General features: G+C 40.6%; 1 protein-coding gene across 1 annotated transcript in view; it reads left to right on the plus strand.

Moving 5' to 3' along the window:
- Positions 1-18,247, plus strand: part of Arhgef38 (Rho guanine nucleotide exchange factor 38) — a 125,757-nt gene that overhangs the window by 30,012 nt on the left and 77,498 nt on the right. The window contains exon 2 of the mRNA XM_021650042.2: positions 3,899-4,086. Within this exon, the coding sequence (XP_021505717.1) occupies positions 3,899-4,086 (188 nt within the window). The remainder of the gene's footprint in view (positions 1-3,898; positions 4,087-18,247) is intronic.

Below are 18,247 nucleotides of genomic sequence, written 5' to 3' on the forward strand. Positions count from 1 at the left end.
ACCTGTGAGAAGAGATTAGGTAGACCTGGCACTATTGGATAGAACTACCCACTACATACTGTATAAGGTACAGAAAGGGCTCACAAGATGGCTCAACAGGTGAAGGGCATCTTTTTATATCCTTTGTATCCATAAAGGACCAGCATCTTCCTCATGCATGTCCCTATCCCAGGAAGTTCTCGGGATTCTAAAACTCATCTCTGTCCTCACAGGGACTTCCATGTTTATTTTCCTCATTCTTTTCCACCTGTTCTGCCCACACTAGAAACAAGCATTTCTCTTGACTAGCTGTCAACTATAAAACAATGGGATAACTATTTGCCTTGGGTGTTGAAAATTTGTATTGGATGTGACTGGATATTAGGATGGGCTCTATCCCAATAAACCTATCACGAATTGAAGAAATGTAAAAGGAGAATTCAAATAATAAGCATAACATACAGACCATTGCAGCTTAACTTTGGCTATTTTGCATGCATCTCTGACTCTTCTGTTAGCTTATATTTGGGCAAAATGACCTAATGAAAGTATACTGTACATTGAAGAGTGGCTATTTCATGCCATGCCCTGAATACTGCACAGAAAGTGAAACACAGAACAGGGTATGTTTTTGATTTCACGTGTTAGTAACACCAGTGACTTAAATGAGAACCCAGTATGAACATGATAGAATAAAGAATCCTGTGGCTTCCATGCATCTGCATTTCATTAAAGATCACAGGTCTCTGTGGCTGTTCTGCCTATGGGGAAGCTTAACATTTGTGTTGTTTTAAAGAGCCCCAGGAGTGTCCACATAAACTCACTCAGTTTCATATTCTCTACAACACTGAGGCAGCTATAATTCATCCTTGACTATGAATGCTCACAAAACTTAACAATTAAATTGGCTAAAAATAGTTCATCACCAGAGCTCCAAGAAAAATGTTTGCAGGTGACAGAAGTGGAAAATGGCAGAGAGAATCTCACACATCACTCCTTTAACCCCAGAGGTGTATTTTTGGTTGTAAGAATTTGAATGTTCTTTTAGTCTCAGCTGCATATTGGTTTTGCAGGTTCTTGCTGGCTATGGTGGTAGCTGCTGGCTGGGCTGGGCTACAAACACATTTGTATGTAAAAACTTGGTGTAAGTCAAATACACAAAAAGTTTTAAGGTGAAAAGGAGCTTGTTAAAATAAAACTTGGTGTCCATAGTGCATTGTGGAAAGGTTGTTAGTTTAAGAATGCAAGCAAACATCAAAATGTTTGGAGATCTGACCATAAAACGACAAGCAAGCTGAGTCTTTGTTCCCGTAATAAACTTGAGTCAGAAGAACAAACAAAGAAATCTACAAGGTTGCTCAACTCTGAGTTCTATGAGAAGGTTTTTGAGCCTGAAAAACACTTTCGAAATTGAATATCTTGACTGATATTTTATGTTGGCCCAATGGGCTCCCAGTGTCCACAAGATGCTAAGGAATACTAGGAGAAAAAAAACTAAGTCTTTTTTAATAATAATAAAAAAAAAAAAGTCTGTTGTGGTAAGTTTTAAAGTACAGCAACTGAAACACCTGGGGAAGAAGTGGACTTGGAATTGAACACTGGAAGTGAGAACTGGAAAGAATCTGGGAACGTGTTAGGAGTATTTCCTTGACAAAGATACATAAAGGTCTTTGTTGGGTTCCTAGATTATGTCTATAAGGCATGTTTGCTTGATTTTCAAGATAATGTTAAGTAATTGGACACTATCTGGACTGGTTTGGGAGCTCTCTGCTAGTGGCATCATTTTCTGTGCTCTTTCATATATCCCTGCAGTAAGGGCTCCCTACATGTTGTTGGCCTCCTTCTGCCCTGCTTCACGTTATTTCCCTGTGTGCGTGTTTTAAGTAATGTTGTACAGCTATACACATATTATATATATATATATATGTGTGTGTGTGTGTGTATAATATTTAAAAAAAAACCTTAAAGTCGACTTCTCTGTTTTTGTTGCTGTTGCTGCTGCTACTCTCATTAGAATGTTTGTTTAGCATGTATGAGCCCTGGGTTTGAAATTCATAGCGCTGAATACATTGTCGCTTGAGCATGGTGGCATATACTTGTAATCCCAGCACATGGAAGGCAGAGGCAGGAGGACCAAGTGTTTAAGGGCACAGCCTCAGCTGCAGAGAGGATTCCAGGTCAACACAGCCTCAAAACAAAATCACAATAATAAAAACCCCCAAAGGTCCCCACCACCTGTGTGCCTGGTCTGCTCTCTGCAGTCTCTCCGCTCATAACGGGACCCTCTTTCATATCACGCATAATTAATAGCAGTGGCAGTCGATGTAACTTGTCCTTTCATCTTGGGGGGGCTCAAAAAAAACAGGATTATTTCACTGTATATAAAGAAATATACTGATTAATAAGCATGACAGAAATCTTCATAACACAGATAAAAAGATAAAGGCCACAGAACATCCCCCCCACCAGCAGTCATTCTTTTTTCCATTTTTAGATTCTATCTTCTGAAACAGCTCGTGGAGATTATTTCTTTAACATGGGATGTCCTAAGCTTATCAAACCACGTGTTTTATATGTCACTTGTCAAGCCACAGTCTTCCCTGATGAAGGAAGGACTGAGGCCAGCTCAAGTACAATTTGATGTTGGAGTTTTCCTTGTGACATTCTCCTCAAGTGTTTGGTTACGCACTTTTCCAAATTCCTGGAGTTAATCAAGCAGGAAGGGAAGGATCTTCGCTTTTTAAAGTGTCTGCTCACATTCTTGGGCAGCCTTTTTATAACAGACCACTGATTCCTCTCTCGAACCCTCCTCCACTAGTCCATTAGCTTTGTTTCCAGGGCCGGCAAGGTGAAGAGCTCTTTATTTCCGCTTGTACATGTTGCGGTTTGTACCTTTCTATTTTCTGTACAGAGTTTTCAAGGTCTTTTTCCAACGTTTGTTTTTATTAATGTTGAAGGTTTCTCAAATATCAGCTCCAGGTGAGAAATCTTCAGTTATACTTCTCACATACCAGTTAATACAAGAACAGCATTAACCTTAAATGAAATAAAATTATTTTTTTTTTCAACTGCAAAGACTAACATGAAGGTTAAGCTTCAGTATTGAATCAATCAATCACAAACACACAGACTACTATGATTCCAAGTCCTGTGAACTTCTGGTGGATAGTTAATTTGTAGCTTCCAGAGTTTTACATTGTTGTAAGAAGTTTTTCCCTGACGATTGTAACTTTCTCACCTTACTATCCCGTTCAAACACTTGGCTGTATGTGGGACATACTACTTGTCTTCACCTCTTAATCCTGTGACTTTTTCAAGAAAAGCTGTCAGGTTGGTTCAATGATTAAGAAATAACTAGATTTACAGAATATTAAAGATAATCCATTAGAAATCATAGTTGAAAGGTATTTAATTCCCTCATTGCCTCACTCCTCATGGGTTCTGATTGTGAATGAAAAGAGAAAACCCAACTGCATGCCATTCACTTTCATTCCACTGGGTATTATCTACTGGGTAATTGTTCTCAGTAATAGGAACAAATAGGATTGGGAGGTATTTCACTTCCTACTTAAAATTTTCCTTGGTTTCAAAAGCAGACGTGTTCAGAAGTTCTGAGCTGAGTTTTTCTATGTCCTGTCTCCAAACTGAAAGTCAGCTTCATAGACTGAGATTGTAGCAACAGGATGTGTCGGAAGCCAGGACGTCTGAATATCATTTCATGACATTGCAGAAGCTGTTCTCTCATGTCCTCATCTTGTTCATGATTTTATCGGATCCCTATTTAGTGGGGAACTAACATAGGACCTCCCACTGCGAAGATCCCTAAGCCTTTTGCCTGGTTAACCACAACCCTGCACTGTATGCTCTGAAGGAAAAGAAACCTCAGCAAAGATCTCACCTGAACCTGTTGTTTTAACAGAAAAGATGACTCCACAGGCTGATTGCTCCTCAGCCGAGACCCCAGCCCCTGAGGAAGAGCAACAGATGGGAAGGATGATGGCAAAGCGGGCGAAGATCATCAGGGAGCTGATACAGACGGAGAGGGATTACGTCACGGATCTGGAGCTGTGCGTTAGGGAGGTGGTGCAGCCGCTCAGAAGCAAACAGGTGAACGCACGTTTGAGAATGAGCTGCTTTTTCTAGGACTTTCTCTAATGGTCTAAACGGGTACAATATAGCACTGTGAGGTCCAAGCGCCCAGTGTCCAGTGTCCGTGAGGTTTGGGTGTGTCCTTCTCAGGGCTTCTAGTCCTAAATCCAGAGATGAAATTGTCGAGTCATAACTCTGGTATCAAGGAGCTGAAGTGCTGTCTCCCCGTTTACAAGAGGAAACAATCTCAAACACTGTGGGAAGGAAATTCACAGATTTTTTTTTTTTCCCACCGTGAAATTTCTGTGTTCTTCCCTGGGATTTCCCTGAAACAAGTAACAAGTTTGGGAAATAAGCTTTCAGCAGTCTCCGCAACAAATTATTAATTCAGTGCTGATCATGCATTCAGGGAAAAAAAAATGGATGTAAACCCCACTCCTCCCCACCCCCCCAGAGCTCAGTTAAACTTATTACTACCTGGCTTAGTAAAAGTCAACATAAAAACTGACCTGGCTGTTAGTAAAAAATTTCAAATTTCTCTTCGGTAGGGATGGACCTAAGCAAAACTTCAAGCATTTATAAGTGAATAATTCTTCCCCCTTAAAAGACTTTTCTGGGCATTTTTTTGGAATGTTGTTTTTAGAGTGGAAGCACACAGCTATTTCATTCACTAACTTGTCACGTATTGAATGTGTGGTCATCGGCACTGTTCTCAGCACTGGGTTCTTGGGAGGTTTCCTCGTTAGTGCAGCTGACGGCCATACAGTAAATAAATAAAAACTGAGATGAAGATATATCGATGGTGTACACCAGCTAACACAGGAAAGGGGGTTGAAGTATGGAAAGAGAGTGGTGCTTCAATTCCAAGTCCAGTGGTAAGTCAAGGTCTTTCTAGGGTGCATCAGGGCAGACTGTTGGTATAATGTTCTTGTGGAATGTATATCATTTGTTCATTCAAATGCTGGTTTCTCTACCCCACTATCTGGTTTCAATCTGGACCTTGCACTGTGATGTTTATTCTTCACCTGTCTCATTTGTGTAAACATGCCACCATTTGTTCTCTGTGTTGTCAATAAAACAACCAGCCAGTGCCGTGCAGTGGGGATAATAGGGTGGGACATGCTGGTCCGGAGGGGAGGAGAAGGAAGCAAGAGAGTAGGAGAACAGAGATCTGCAGGAGAGAACCTAGAACCATGAGGAGGGATGAACCAGAACTAAGATATGACTAAAGCAAGTATAATGGGTGAAATCTGAATGGTAGGAAACTATGCGGGCTTGGAGGTTTAGGATGGAGTAACTATTGCCCAGAATTGTGTTCTAGGTTAATTAAATAAATCCTAGTCTCTGTGTGGTGATTTGGGTATACAGCTGGTTTAAGAATAACCACTGCTTAACTAAAAGATATATCAATAGTAAATATTAATTGTCCACAACAGCAGACAATGGAAATGAGAAGTTCAAGGCAGGACAGACTAGGGCAAGAACCTCACAGAGTTGGAAGTGGTCCTTGTATATAATCCAACCTGTTCATCAACAAAGAGAAAGCAAAAGTATAAACACATCGCTGCACTCAAATAAAATCACTGATTCTTGGACCCTAACAATAGATCCTCAGAAATGGGATAGTTAGAAATCATATTAGTGCTGAGCATGGTGGCACGTGCCTTTAATCCCAGCACTCGGGAGGCAGAGGAGGACGAATTCTGAGTTTCAGATCAGCCTGGTCTTCCTAGAGTTTCAGGCGAGACAGGGCAACATAGAAAGACACTATCTCAAAAAAAAAGTGTAATTAAGTTTCTTGTTTGTTTCATTAATTAATTTATTTACTTTATATCCCAGTTGAAATTTCCTTTTCCTCCTCGACTCCCAGTCCCTCCCTCTCCTCTCCCCCCACTCTACAACCCTTTCTTTCTCCTCAGGAAGGAGGAGACCTCCCACAGCTATTAGACTGCCTTGGCAAATCAATCTATACTAGGACTGGCCACATCTTCTACTGAGGCTAGACCAAGCTGTCCAGTTAGGGGAAAGGGATCCAAAGTGAAGCAACAGAGTCAGAAACAGCCCCTGCTCCTGCCTTTAGAGGTCCCACATGAGGACCAAGCTGTACATCTGTTACATATGTTTGGGGGCCTAGGACCATCCCACGCCTGCTCTCTGGTTGGTGGTTCAGTCTCTGTGAGCCCCTACGGGCCCAGGTTAGTAGGTTTGGTAGGTTTTCTTGGTGTCCTTGAGCCCTCTGGCTCTTTTGATCCTTCCTCTCCCCTTCTTCATAAGATTCCTGAAGCTCTGCCTAATGCTTGGCTGTGGGTTTCCGAATCTGTTTTCATCAGCTGCTGGGTGAAGCCACTCAGATGACTGTTATGCCAGGCTCCTGCCTGCAAGTACAGCAGAATGTTATTAGCAGTGTCGGGGCGGGCTCTCTCTCATGGCATGGGACGCAAGTGTGTTTTTAATGTCAACTGCCAAAGAAAATTCAATAGTCCTGGATTTCATTCCTATTAATGGTTGAGATATCTTTTCTCTGTATCATTCCTCCTGAAAAAAAAATCTTGTATATTTATTAGTCTTTATAATGTAGTCCCCTTTTACATTCTTAACTTTTAAAAATCATTGTTCATATAATTCTTCACTATAACACCTTTTGGAATATTCTTTTTTCCTTCCTACACATGGTGAACAACTTTCTTAGTCTGTCTTTTGCCTTCTAACTTTGGTTAAGAGTCAGGTGGTTTTTGATCTTACCATGTTTGTGCATTTGGTTTGGAATTTAGTTTCTTAATATGTACCCACAATTACAAAACTATTACTAGTCAGTTGTACTAGCAACAATCAGTTTATTCTCATCCTACTCCTATCAGTATATATAACCTTAAGAAGCAGAGTATCTGTTACCCTCCTCAACCTTCGTGTGTGTGCGTGCGTGCGTGTGTGTGTGTGTGTGTGTGTGTGTGTGTGTGTGTGTGAATGATGTTGGAAAGTTACCTGATCCATCAGCTTTTCAGATTTTTTTTTTTTTCGAGACAGGGTTTCTCTGTGTTGCCTTACCTATCCTGGACTCACTATGTAGACCAGGCTGGCCTCAAACTCACAGATCCACCTGGCCCTTCTTCGAGAGTGCTGGGATTAAAGGCATGCGTCACTGTGCCCAGACTCCTGATCCATTATCTTTTCTCTGTTAACTCATCTCGCTGCCAGTGAAAACAAGGCATTTTATGTAAGTGCAGACTGAAGAAGAAAATGGCAAACCCAGGGAAGGCTGCATTACCTAGTTTAGCTCAAGGTGTGCAAATGAGTGAGTAGACCTCGCCCCTTGACTGACAATTGTTCTCTGACAGTCACGGTGGCAAATTTTACCTTATCTTTAGGATTTTCTGTCGCAGGTCTTTACCGACCTGAAAGCAGACCATATTTCCCTTAATGACATTAACATAAGCTGTCAAGAAGGCAAAAGTAACCACAACATTCAATGTTGAAATATTTAGTGGGGAAACAAGGGCTAGTTATTATGTCAACAACAGGAGCGTCTCTATGATTTCTGGCAGTAAATCAAACTAAATCAAACTGCCTCAAGCCAAGCTAACAATGGACCTGTATTCTGTGTGCAAGGAAAGGACAAAGGAAGGTCAAAAATAACAGAGGAATTTGAGTGCACATCTTTATTTTTGTTTATGTTTATTTTCAATGTCTAATACCTATTGCAAAAGTAACAAAGACTTCAAGGGGCCAATTTCAACCTTCAGCTATATTTAGCTTCCCTCCATAGAGCAGTTGTTCTCAACCTGTGGGTCGAATGAGTATTTTACAGGGGTTGCCTAAGACCATCTAAAAACGTAGACGTTTACATTACGATTCATAACAGGAGCAAAATTACAGTTATAAAGTATCAACTAAAGTAATTTTATGGTTGGGGGTCACCACAATATAAGGAACAGTATTAAAGGGTCACAGCACTAGGAAGGTTGAGAACCACTGCCCCAGAGGCAAGCCAGGCAAGGTTTCTTTTCAGCCTTCAAGGGTACGTTTATTTCCCTTATAGGTAGTCTAACTGTGTGCCTTACTACTCGAAATAGTATGTTTTCTGGAAAGTAGCAAGAAAAACAATCTGTAATTTCATGTTGGCACAAGCTCATTGAAATCCTCTCTTCAACAACTTCATAAATAAAATTAATTAGAAAAAGTATTAGGAGGCGAGTATGGAGATGACAGTAGATACAGCTGTGTGAGAAGGCGGACCCTAGAGCCCCATTAGAACCGAGCTCATTTATAATCCCAGCTGTGGCGGGAGCGGCAAGGAAGATGCCTGGAGAGATAAGTGGCCAGCCATTGTAGCCAATCTGTGGGTTCCATATTCGGTGAGAAAACCTGTTTCAAAATTCATGTAGAGAGCGGTAGAGGAAGATGCCCGATACCAACCTCCAGCTCCTACAGAATGCGTATGCACATGCTCATGCAAATGCCCACCTAAACACATACACATGCACACCACACACACATATGTTCACACATGAACATGCACAAACACACACGCAAAGTAAAAAGGAAAAGTGCTATGCACTAAGTCATCTATAGCCCTTTTGCTCGGAAAGAAGCATGATATATATAAAGTTTATATTTATATATAAAAATAAGCATGGTCAATAAGCACAAACATACTCACATGTTTTCTGAAGTTTGGATACAAACTGAAACCTCTTCCCTGTGGAAAATGTATTCATAATAGTTCCTATCGTAACAAGTATTGAGTGGAAAAAAATGGTTCTTTGTAATTTAGTATGGGATTGTGAATTTGAAGAAAATCATGTTCATGTTCTCTAAACTCAGATTCCAATTTACAGTGCTTTGACACACCTAGGTTGGCTCTCTGTTGTTTCAGGTCCCCATGGCAAAGGGTAGGTCAAGTACTTGCTCTATGTATCATGTAAGCCACTACATCAATGTCCTACCATGCCTGTCCCTCAGGGTCCGTACTGAATGACACCAGCCTGTGACAGGGGAATGTGGATGAGGGAGTCTGATGGACAGTTCTATCCAGTACTACTGCTAAGGGCAATGCAGGCCCTACAGGACCCGGAGAACTCAGCTTCCGGTCTCTGCCCCCAGGTGAAACTGTTGTTCCCTGACAGAGATGGTTACACATGAGAAGACCTCGTCAGCTCTGTGAAAGCATAGTGCAGAGCAAATTATCTCTGAAAGCGGGAAAAACGGGCTGGAAATGCAAATGCACTGTAGTAAGGAGAATGCACTTAAATACAGGACAATGCTAGTTTGTGCATGAAAAGGATGGGTGCAGTCCAGTTGATTTCCTATGAATTCTAATCTATACTGTTATGTTTTTATTCGGGGAAGAGCTTTTTATAGCCCCTTTGAGGGGTTGTGGCTTCTAACAGCTCCTTCCTCATCACAGTAAACCATTTGTGTCCCATACGAAGGATAGTCAGAGCTTCAATACATATTCTGGAAATCTCCAAGCATTCTACTTTCTGCTGTCTCTGCCAGCCCGTCTACCAAAGATGTCTATCTTTGGTACCTGTCATAACCCCTCAGTGCTGGGTTGTAGCTCTGTGTTCGGCTCCTGGCTATCTTCCAACATGAGTAACAGATGCACTACAATTCATTGTGGCTGTACGGCAGAGCTGGTCGACTGCTGGCTTGGCATGCAGTTTCACTGTCCTTGCTTGGCTGCACGCTGGAAATAACTCTTAGTTCTTTCTGGTCCCTTCTCCACCTCTCTCCCTAGCCCAGATGCTCAGCATTCTGTTCATAACAAGAATTCAGAGTGTGAAACATAATGCAATCTTGCTGTTGTCGTGGGACAAAAGACAAAATTACTGTTATGATAGCTTGCTGAAATATAGGGTTAAAGAACGAGCAGAAATATTTTATCTAGTAATGATCAAAACACATTCAACTTTTCCAGTTAGATGGGTGACACATAGAAGCAGACATATAATTAGGCTTCTCAAAGCTGTTCTCTAAGACTTTGTCTATAAAATCAATAGAAGAACTGTGTGTGAGCAAATGTTTGGTCATGAACTTTTGTTTCACAGAAAAAAAAAAAATCCTTGTCCAAATTGTCTTCTCTAGTTAGTTGTTGTCTCCATCAAAAGGCACTTTGTTTATTTTGCTTAAGAAGCAGCCGTGGAATGTTTTCTTTTTTCTCTTAACTAATGTCCAGCTATAATACACATCTCTGTTCACTTCGAAAAATTTCAAGTTGTAGTCTAGACCTAAAATAGTCCATTTCATCCCAAAGACCACAACTTTAATCATAAAGTGAGCTACTATCCAAAGCCCCATTTCTTCCATGACACCACAGAGGGGAATGATTTAGTTGAGTATTTTGGACTTATCTTAACTGTTCAATCACTATGCTTCAGTTGTAAATTACCCTACCCTACCTCATGAAAATCCAGTGACCAGAATTATAATTTGGCTAACCATTGCCATTAAGGGAAACCAAGAAAGGGCGGATGCGACTCTGTTATATTATTTTTTTACAATTCCATGTAAATCTCCAATTATTTCTAAATGAAGAACTTAGTTAAAATCTAATGCTCTTATATTCTTTGTCTCCCTCCCTTTCATTTATCTTAAATCATCCTTTCAAATGTGATTTTATATGAACAAATAAGTTTTTTTATCCTTTACCATATTCATTCTCTCAAGTTTTCTGTTCATTTTTATTGTGATTTTAGTGATGTTAAAATTAACTTTTAGGCATACAGATATATATTAGATAATATAGAAGAAGAATTATAGTGTTTAATAATCTCTGGGTGTATCTTTTCCCATGTGTCTGAGGTGTCTCTAGGAATATGATCAGAAATTCTTCTGCATTATGAAAAGGTCCACCCACATTCTCCTATCTCTTTCACCTTCTATTCTATTTTCATTCTTGTAAAGTCCAGCCATTCCTGAGGCCAAAGTCCTCCATTGCGAGACCTCGTAGACTTTAGTGAGTAGAGGGATCAAAAGCAGGATGGTTACACACAAAAATAAAGTATACCAAGGAAATAAGAACAAATACAAATCTGGGTATTACATTTAATAGGAATCTGAGAAAGATAAAAAATGATGCCAGCTATCAATAAGAAAGTTATTGAAGCAATGGTTCAAAAAAAAAATACATCTGACTTTCTGATTCTGCTTTGTACTAAATTGTTTGCACTAATATGCTGGCTTTAAATATCATATTCTCGGTAGAAATTTCTTTTAAATATTGGTACAGATATTCTTTATTTTTTTTATAAATACTGATTTTTCATGGCTACTAATGTGACATCACAGGGATGGATCCTGTGATATATGGCCAGATTAGAGCTTCAATTTTGTTTTGTTTTGTTGTCTGTCTGGTTCTGTTTGTTTGTTTGCTTGCCTGCTTGACTGCTTCCCTTAAGCAAAGATTTAACTACCTTTGTGTGAATTCCAGTACTTATCACATAATCTAGGCCGTTACCCTCTATGAGAAGGCCAGATCCTTGAAGTTGTGCAATCCAAACAATGAGCTAACAAAACCACCAGTGGAAAACCGGGTGTGGTGGCACACACCTGTTACTCTAGCACTCAAAACATTGAGACAGGAGGATCTGGAGTTTAAGGTCATCGCAGGCTACATAGGCAGACAGTTCAGAGCCATTAAGATGTTGTCAGAGAGATGGGGACGCACACACAGAGTTAGAGAAGAAGACAGCGAGACAGAGAGAGAAAGGGAGAAGGGAAACCTCAGTGACTCAGTGGAGTCGCCCTTTCTCTTCTCGAGTTTCATTTTACTTTTTTTTTTTTTTGCAAGACAATTTTTTTAATTTTATTTTTTCTTATCAGTTACATTTTATTAACTCTGTATCCCAGCCATGTCCCGATCCCTAATTCCCTCCCAGCCCCTCCCTCCCTCCCTCATCTCCACCGTGTCCCTTTCCAAGTCCACTGATGGGGGGGGAACCTCCTCCCCATTCATCTGATCCTATTTTATCAGGTATCTTCAGGACTGGCTGCAAAGCCCTCCTCTGTGGCCTAACAGGACTGCTCCTCCCTTGGGAGGTGGGGAGGCCAAAGAGCCAGTCATTGAGTTCCTGTTAGAAATAGTCCTTGTTCCCCTCACTTTGGGGAACCAACTGGTTACTGAGCTACCACAGGCTACATCTGAGCAGAGGTTCTAGGGTATATCCATACATGGTCCTTGGTTGAATGTCAGTCTCAGAAAAGACCTCTGTGCCCAGATATATTTGGTCCTTGTGGAGCTCCTATCCTTTCTGTATCAGACTAACTCCCAATCTGTCTTATGATTTCCTGTACTCTGCCCAAGGTTTGGTCATGAGTCTTTGCTTTGAAAACACTGCTAGTTAGAGTCTTTCAGATGCGCTCAGTAGACTCCTGTCATACGTTCAATGCACATCCCATCTGTTTTTCTAAACGAGGATTGATCATCTTACCCCATGTCTGCTCTCTTGATTATCTTTTTTAGGTGTATAGATTTCCTTATGTTTATCGTATCTTATAGGTCTATATAAGTGAGTATGTACCGTGTTTGTCTTTCTCCTTCTGGGATATTTCACTCAGAATGATCTTTTCTAGATCCCACCATTTGCTTGCAAATTTCATGATTTCCTCCTCCTTTTTGATTGCTGAGTAATATTCCATTGTGTAGAACTACCACAATTTCTGTACCCATTCTTCCGTTGATGGACATCTGGGTTGTTTCCAGGTTCTGGCTATTACAAATAAAGCTGCTATAAACATGGTTGAGCAAGTATCCCTTTTGTGTACTTGAGCAAACTTGAAATTTGCAGGCAAATGGTGGGATCTAGAAAAGATCATTCTGAGTGAAATATCCCAGAAGGAGAAAGACAAACATGGGATATACTCACTTATATAGACCTATAAGATATGATAAACATAATGAAATCTATACACCTAAAAAAGATAATCAATTGAGCGGACATGGGGTAAGATGATCAATCCTCATTTAGAAAGACAGATGGGATGTGCATTGAACGTATGACAGGAGTCTGCTGAGCGCATCTGAAAGACTCTAACTAGCAGTGTTTTCAAAGCAAAGACTCATGACCAAACCTTTGGCAGAGTACAGGGAATCATAAGAAAGAAGGGGAGTTAGTCTGATGGGGAAAGGATAGGAGCTCCACAAGGACCAAATATATCTGGGCACAGGGTCTTTTCTGAGACTGACATTCATTTTACTTTTAAAATCGTATTCTTATGTATTTTATATGTATGGGTATTTTACCTGGGACTTGAACCTGGGCTATGTAAAAGAGTGGCCAGTGCTCTTAATTGCTAAGCTATATTTCCATCCATATGACCTTATTAACAAGAGAAATTCTCATGTCTGTTGATGGGCTAGAAAGCACAGAAACAAAAACCCCAGAAGTGAGGACTTGAGTTGAGATCCACGAAGCTGTGCACAGCAGCACACAGCTAATATCCCAGTAAACCCCAGTACCCCTAAGAGAGACAAAAGGCAGAGGTGGGAGGCCCCCTGGAGGTTCAAGGGACAGCTGTCCTGATGTGTGCACTGTGGAACAACCCAAGACCCGAACTCACACAGGGTGGAAGATGAGGATGGACATCAGAAGTTGTCCTCTAACCTCTACACGTGCATGTAGCAAACATGTGTCTGGACAGACACATATGCACACATACACATACACATGTATACACATGTATACATGCAAGTTTAAAATAAACAAATAAACAGGAAAGAGTTTCTAAAGAAAGCCAGTATTATAAGATAGCAAAATTAAAAATTAAACACTATACAAAGCGAATGCATTAGTGCTCATATCTGACCTGCCTCTCTCAAGCACTGACATTAAGCCACAGGCTTCTCTTCCTTTGCTGTCTCCCCAGGAGGGACATTTCAGTCCTGCCATCCTGGAAGACACATTGCTTGCTGTCATAATGGATTCAGAATCAGTTGAAGATGAAAGTGATACATGGTTTTCTAGCGGAAACTTCTTTTCCCGGAGGGAACTCCCTTATCTTTGCTTGTTCAGGAAGCCTCTCAGAAATGAGAGGATCTTTTTTGATCCCAGCATTGCAGGGTTTTGACAGAGACTATTCTCCTTCAGTTATATTTATAAATACCCTCTAAGCTCCATTCAGGCTGACTGTGGTCTTCTCTAATTTTTCTAATCTATAGTCCATTTAGAACCTGCTGGACCAATAAAGAGATAAAGAAATCACCCAATTTAATGCAGATATTGGCATGATCAGAACTGAAAATCAGAGATGTGATGTTCAGATTCACTTTAAAACCTAAGAATATCCCATTCAGCCTGGGAGGACGATTGATCCTGTACTCAATCCAATGGTTGTATCTGAGCTACAGATACAACCATTTCAGTTCCTTTTTTTTTTTTTTAATGAAAGGTAAGCAATGAATTTCCACTGGTGTGATTATGATAAGGAGCACATAAACACCCAGAATGAAAAACTTGTGGCCTTGTGGCAGGCTTACTTGGATGTAGATCAATGTAGACATGTATATTAGTACAAGAACCATAAATCTCAAATTCCAAAGAGTAACACTAGACTAGGAACAAAGAAATGTTAAATGTTCAGTTGAGGGTAAGAATAGTAAGTAACCTAGACATGATGGCAAACATCTGTAATTCCCTGAGTCAGGAGTATTGCAAGTTTGAGACTTGCCTAGGCCAAATAATGGGTTCAAATACAGCTCTGCTAAAACAGTGAGACACTGTCTCAAAATAAAAATAATAAGAGCCAAATCTCAATGGTAGAGCATTTGCCAAGCATAAATAAAGCCCCAAGCTCAAATTCCAGTACAAAAACCAAAAACATGCAAACAAAGGGATCATGAGGCCAGAAAGGAAATACATAGTGGAAAAATTAATTTGTATTAATAATGACACGTAAATCAGCACTTCAGGCACAGACAAGGTTGATGACTTCACGAATCAAAGAATTAATTTTATGTCATTGAAGTATATAAAATTATATGAAATTTCATTTCTAGTATTAAAAAAATCCCTTAGAACCAGTAGTTAGAGGTGATAGGTTTCTTACAGTTATGAGAAATTGTAAAGCATGACAATGATTGATAGACACAGTTGGAGTTCAGAGAAGGGACAGATCCCTTCCAGACTGATTGACTGGGTAATATATCATGGAGAATGTGACACTTTCATTGAATATACAAACCAAATGGTCAATGTTTGTCAAGACCCTACTGCACCCAACGCCTGCTATTGGACTCTGTATGGCTAGCATGTAAATGTGTGCCATGATCCTGCCCTAGAAGAGTGTGTAAGAGGTCAAGAAGATGCCTCCTAAGCGCATCAACACACAAACAGCAATTGCCAACCTATTTCAAGATGACATTAGAAATGACCATGATAAAAGGCAGTTTGTGATTAGTTATGCTAATTAGTTGTGCAGCACACAATCATTTTAAAGCAGAAAAAGCGCTTACTTCCCCGACCTATTTGCTTCACTCAACAGAAACCACAGAAACCCATCCCTTTCCTGCCCTGACTTTGTCTCTAAACACTAGCATAGTTCAGGGCTTCAGATTTGGTCTCCTTAGTCTGCAGCCATCTGTGGGGTATATGATCTGGTTCCATTGCTGTAAATCCCAGCTGTGTTCTGACGGTTGGCAACCATCAGACCTGATGTTGACCTGAAGTCCTGTTCTGTTTATTTGACCTCTTGCTCAAGTCATGACAAGGCATCTCAACTTCAAAATGCTCGGAACTAACTTCCTGGTTCTCTTGAACACTTCTCCCTTCTCCCGTTACATACATCCCCTAAAGTTCATGTGTTGGACATTGAATTTTCAAGGCAACAGTGTTGGGAGAATTTACCAGGTGCTCTGTTCTCCAGGTGAGATTAATGCTGTTACAGAAGGAGGTTATTTTTTAAATAGTTTATACCTCTCCTTCATGCATTTTCTTCTTCTTTTCCACTTTCTTGCATGAGATGACACAGAATTGATATCCTCACCAGTTTCAAGCCCCTTGGTCATGGATCCCCGTCACTCTAAAACAAAAATACACATATCTCTGTTCTTTCTAAATTGCCTAGTTTCCAGGATTCACTTATAGCAATACACACTGGCCTTAAAGTCTGTTTCATCTCAGTAAACAGCAGCTCCGTTCTTCCCATTGCTCAGGAACCCCCCCACACACCAAATATCACTACAAACACTTTAATTTTTTGTTATTAGTCAAAAGAATCTGGAGTAGGCTTCTCCATTCAGGACTCCTCAAGTGTGACCAGTTCCTGATCTGGTCTTTCTTTGGCTCCTTGGTTTCATTCTTCTTTCTTCAATGAGATTTCTCCCAGAGCCTCCTGTTTTCCATGCTAAGTCAGTCTGTCCAGTTCTGAACTTCTGTCCCAGAGTGCTTCTGGTGGTCATTGGGTAACTTGGCTGCTTAGCTACAACACTGATTAAAAGACTTGTTGCCTAGCTGTGACAGTGACTCGGCTCGTAGGATGACTTAATTAGCCATTAAGAATCTAGTTTCTCCACAAGAAATTTCACATATACAAATCAGCGGTTTTGGGAAACCTGATGAAATAATGGCTAGTTTACCCCAAAAGGCTTTGTAATCTAGAAGCCAACTGTCTAAGTAAATGCCACAGTAATTAGAGAATCATCCAAGCACGGTGCTTGCCAGGGCTTCATGCCAACATCCTCTTTCCCACTCACTGTGACTTCTGGGCATTCCTCCCTCCTCTGTTTATTTTTTTCCTTCTAACTAAGAGGCAGTTCTTTCTGCTCAGAAAGTCCTTCTGGGCTTCTGGGGCTCTACTTCTCAAGTCTATGTTTTACATGTTTTCTGCTCTGTTCCTCTCCCATTGTGCTTATTTTGCCTGAAACATCTTTGGACTTTAAGAGTTTCTGAGTTAATAATGGAATGTGCTAGGGTGTGCCAGGCCTACCATAAGTCAGTAGATGGGACTTCTTTAGGGAGGAGTATGGGACCAAAGATCTGCTACACCAAGTCATATGGTGCTCATTTGAATTTTAATAGTGATGGGTAAAATAAGTCAAAGGAATCCAAATTTGACTCTACTCGACTCTACATTTATTGCCAAAGTGCTCCAAACAGAAGCACCGAAGCTTCCCTGCATCAGATCCCAGAACCATTTGGTTGAAAATGATTACCGCATCTTTCAAAAGCAACGTTATTTGTTTTCTTTCATGTTCTACAGGTATTGGGCATTGTATAATTTGAGTGTACCTGTAACTGTGAAGTGGCATGATTTTAATGATAGAATTAGAAGCCTAAAATAAAACTTGAAATCAGAGTTGGAATAACTGACCATTAGGAAAATCAATACTGATGACTTGGTAAAAGTTAGCTTTATTTATTTATTCATTTACTTCTTTATGTCTGTCTGTGTGTGAAAGCGTACATGCATGTGTGGGTGGGTATGTGCACTCATATGGCCAGGCAGAGCCGAGAAAAGGCTGTTTAGTGTCCGTCTCTATCACTCTCTGCCTGTTCCTTCGAGTCAGGGTCTTTTCCTGAGCTAGGCTCACGTTGTTGTTCAGCTAGGGTAGAAGTCAGAAGATCCTCTTTCCACTGTCCTCATTGGAACCAGTTACAGGGCTTTTGGGGACACTCAGATGAACACATGTGTGCTGGGATGTGAATCCCAGTTCTCATGACTGCACAGCAAGTGCTCCTTAACTGCTGAGCCGCCTCTCCAGCACTCCCAGAACTCATTAGAACCCTTGCAAGTCTTAGTGACCTAAACTCAGCCATTATACTTATGAACTGTATTATTAAAAAAAAATCATGGAAATGAACAAGCTTGATCCAGGAGATCGACTCACAACAGGCAAAAAGGTGACATGACGAAGTAGACCAGTGTTCCCACATAATCTTCCCACTGAACAGTGCAAATGAGGATGCTGCCTGCAGGAAACAATGTTTACCTGAAGCCTGAAGATTTTTTAAACTCTGATTGTACGTACATACTTCCTTTGAACAGATATTCACATGAGCCACTCCACCCCACACTGAGTTCTGAAGAATATGCCGAAAACTATCAGCTTTTATTGGTCAATGATGGGCGATTTTATTTTCTTTCTTTTATCTGTGCGTCCTTACTTTTCTGCGAGGTGTAGGAAGCACTTGTATGTGAACCACACGTTTATTCAGGAGTCGTGTTTCCAGGCTCTTTTCCAGTG

Source organism: Meriones unguiculatus, chromosome 10, assembly GCF_030254825.1.
Source record: "Meriones unguiculatus strain TT.TT164.6M chromosome 10, Bangor_MerUng_6.1, whole genome shotgun sequence".
Taxonomy (NCBI): Eukaryota; Metazoa; Chordata; class Mammalia; order Rodentia; family Muridae; genus Meriones; species Meriones unguiculatus.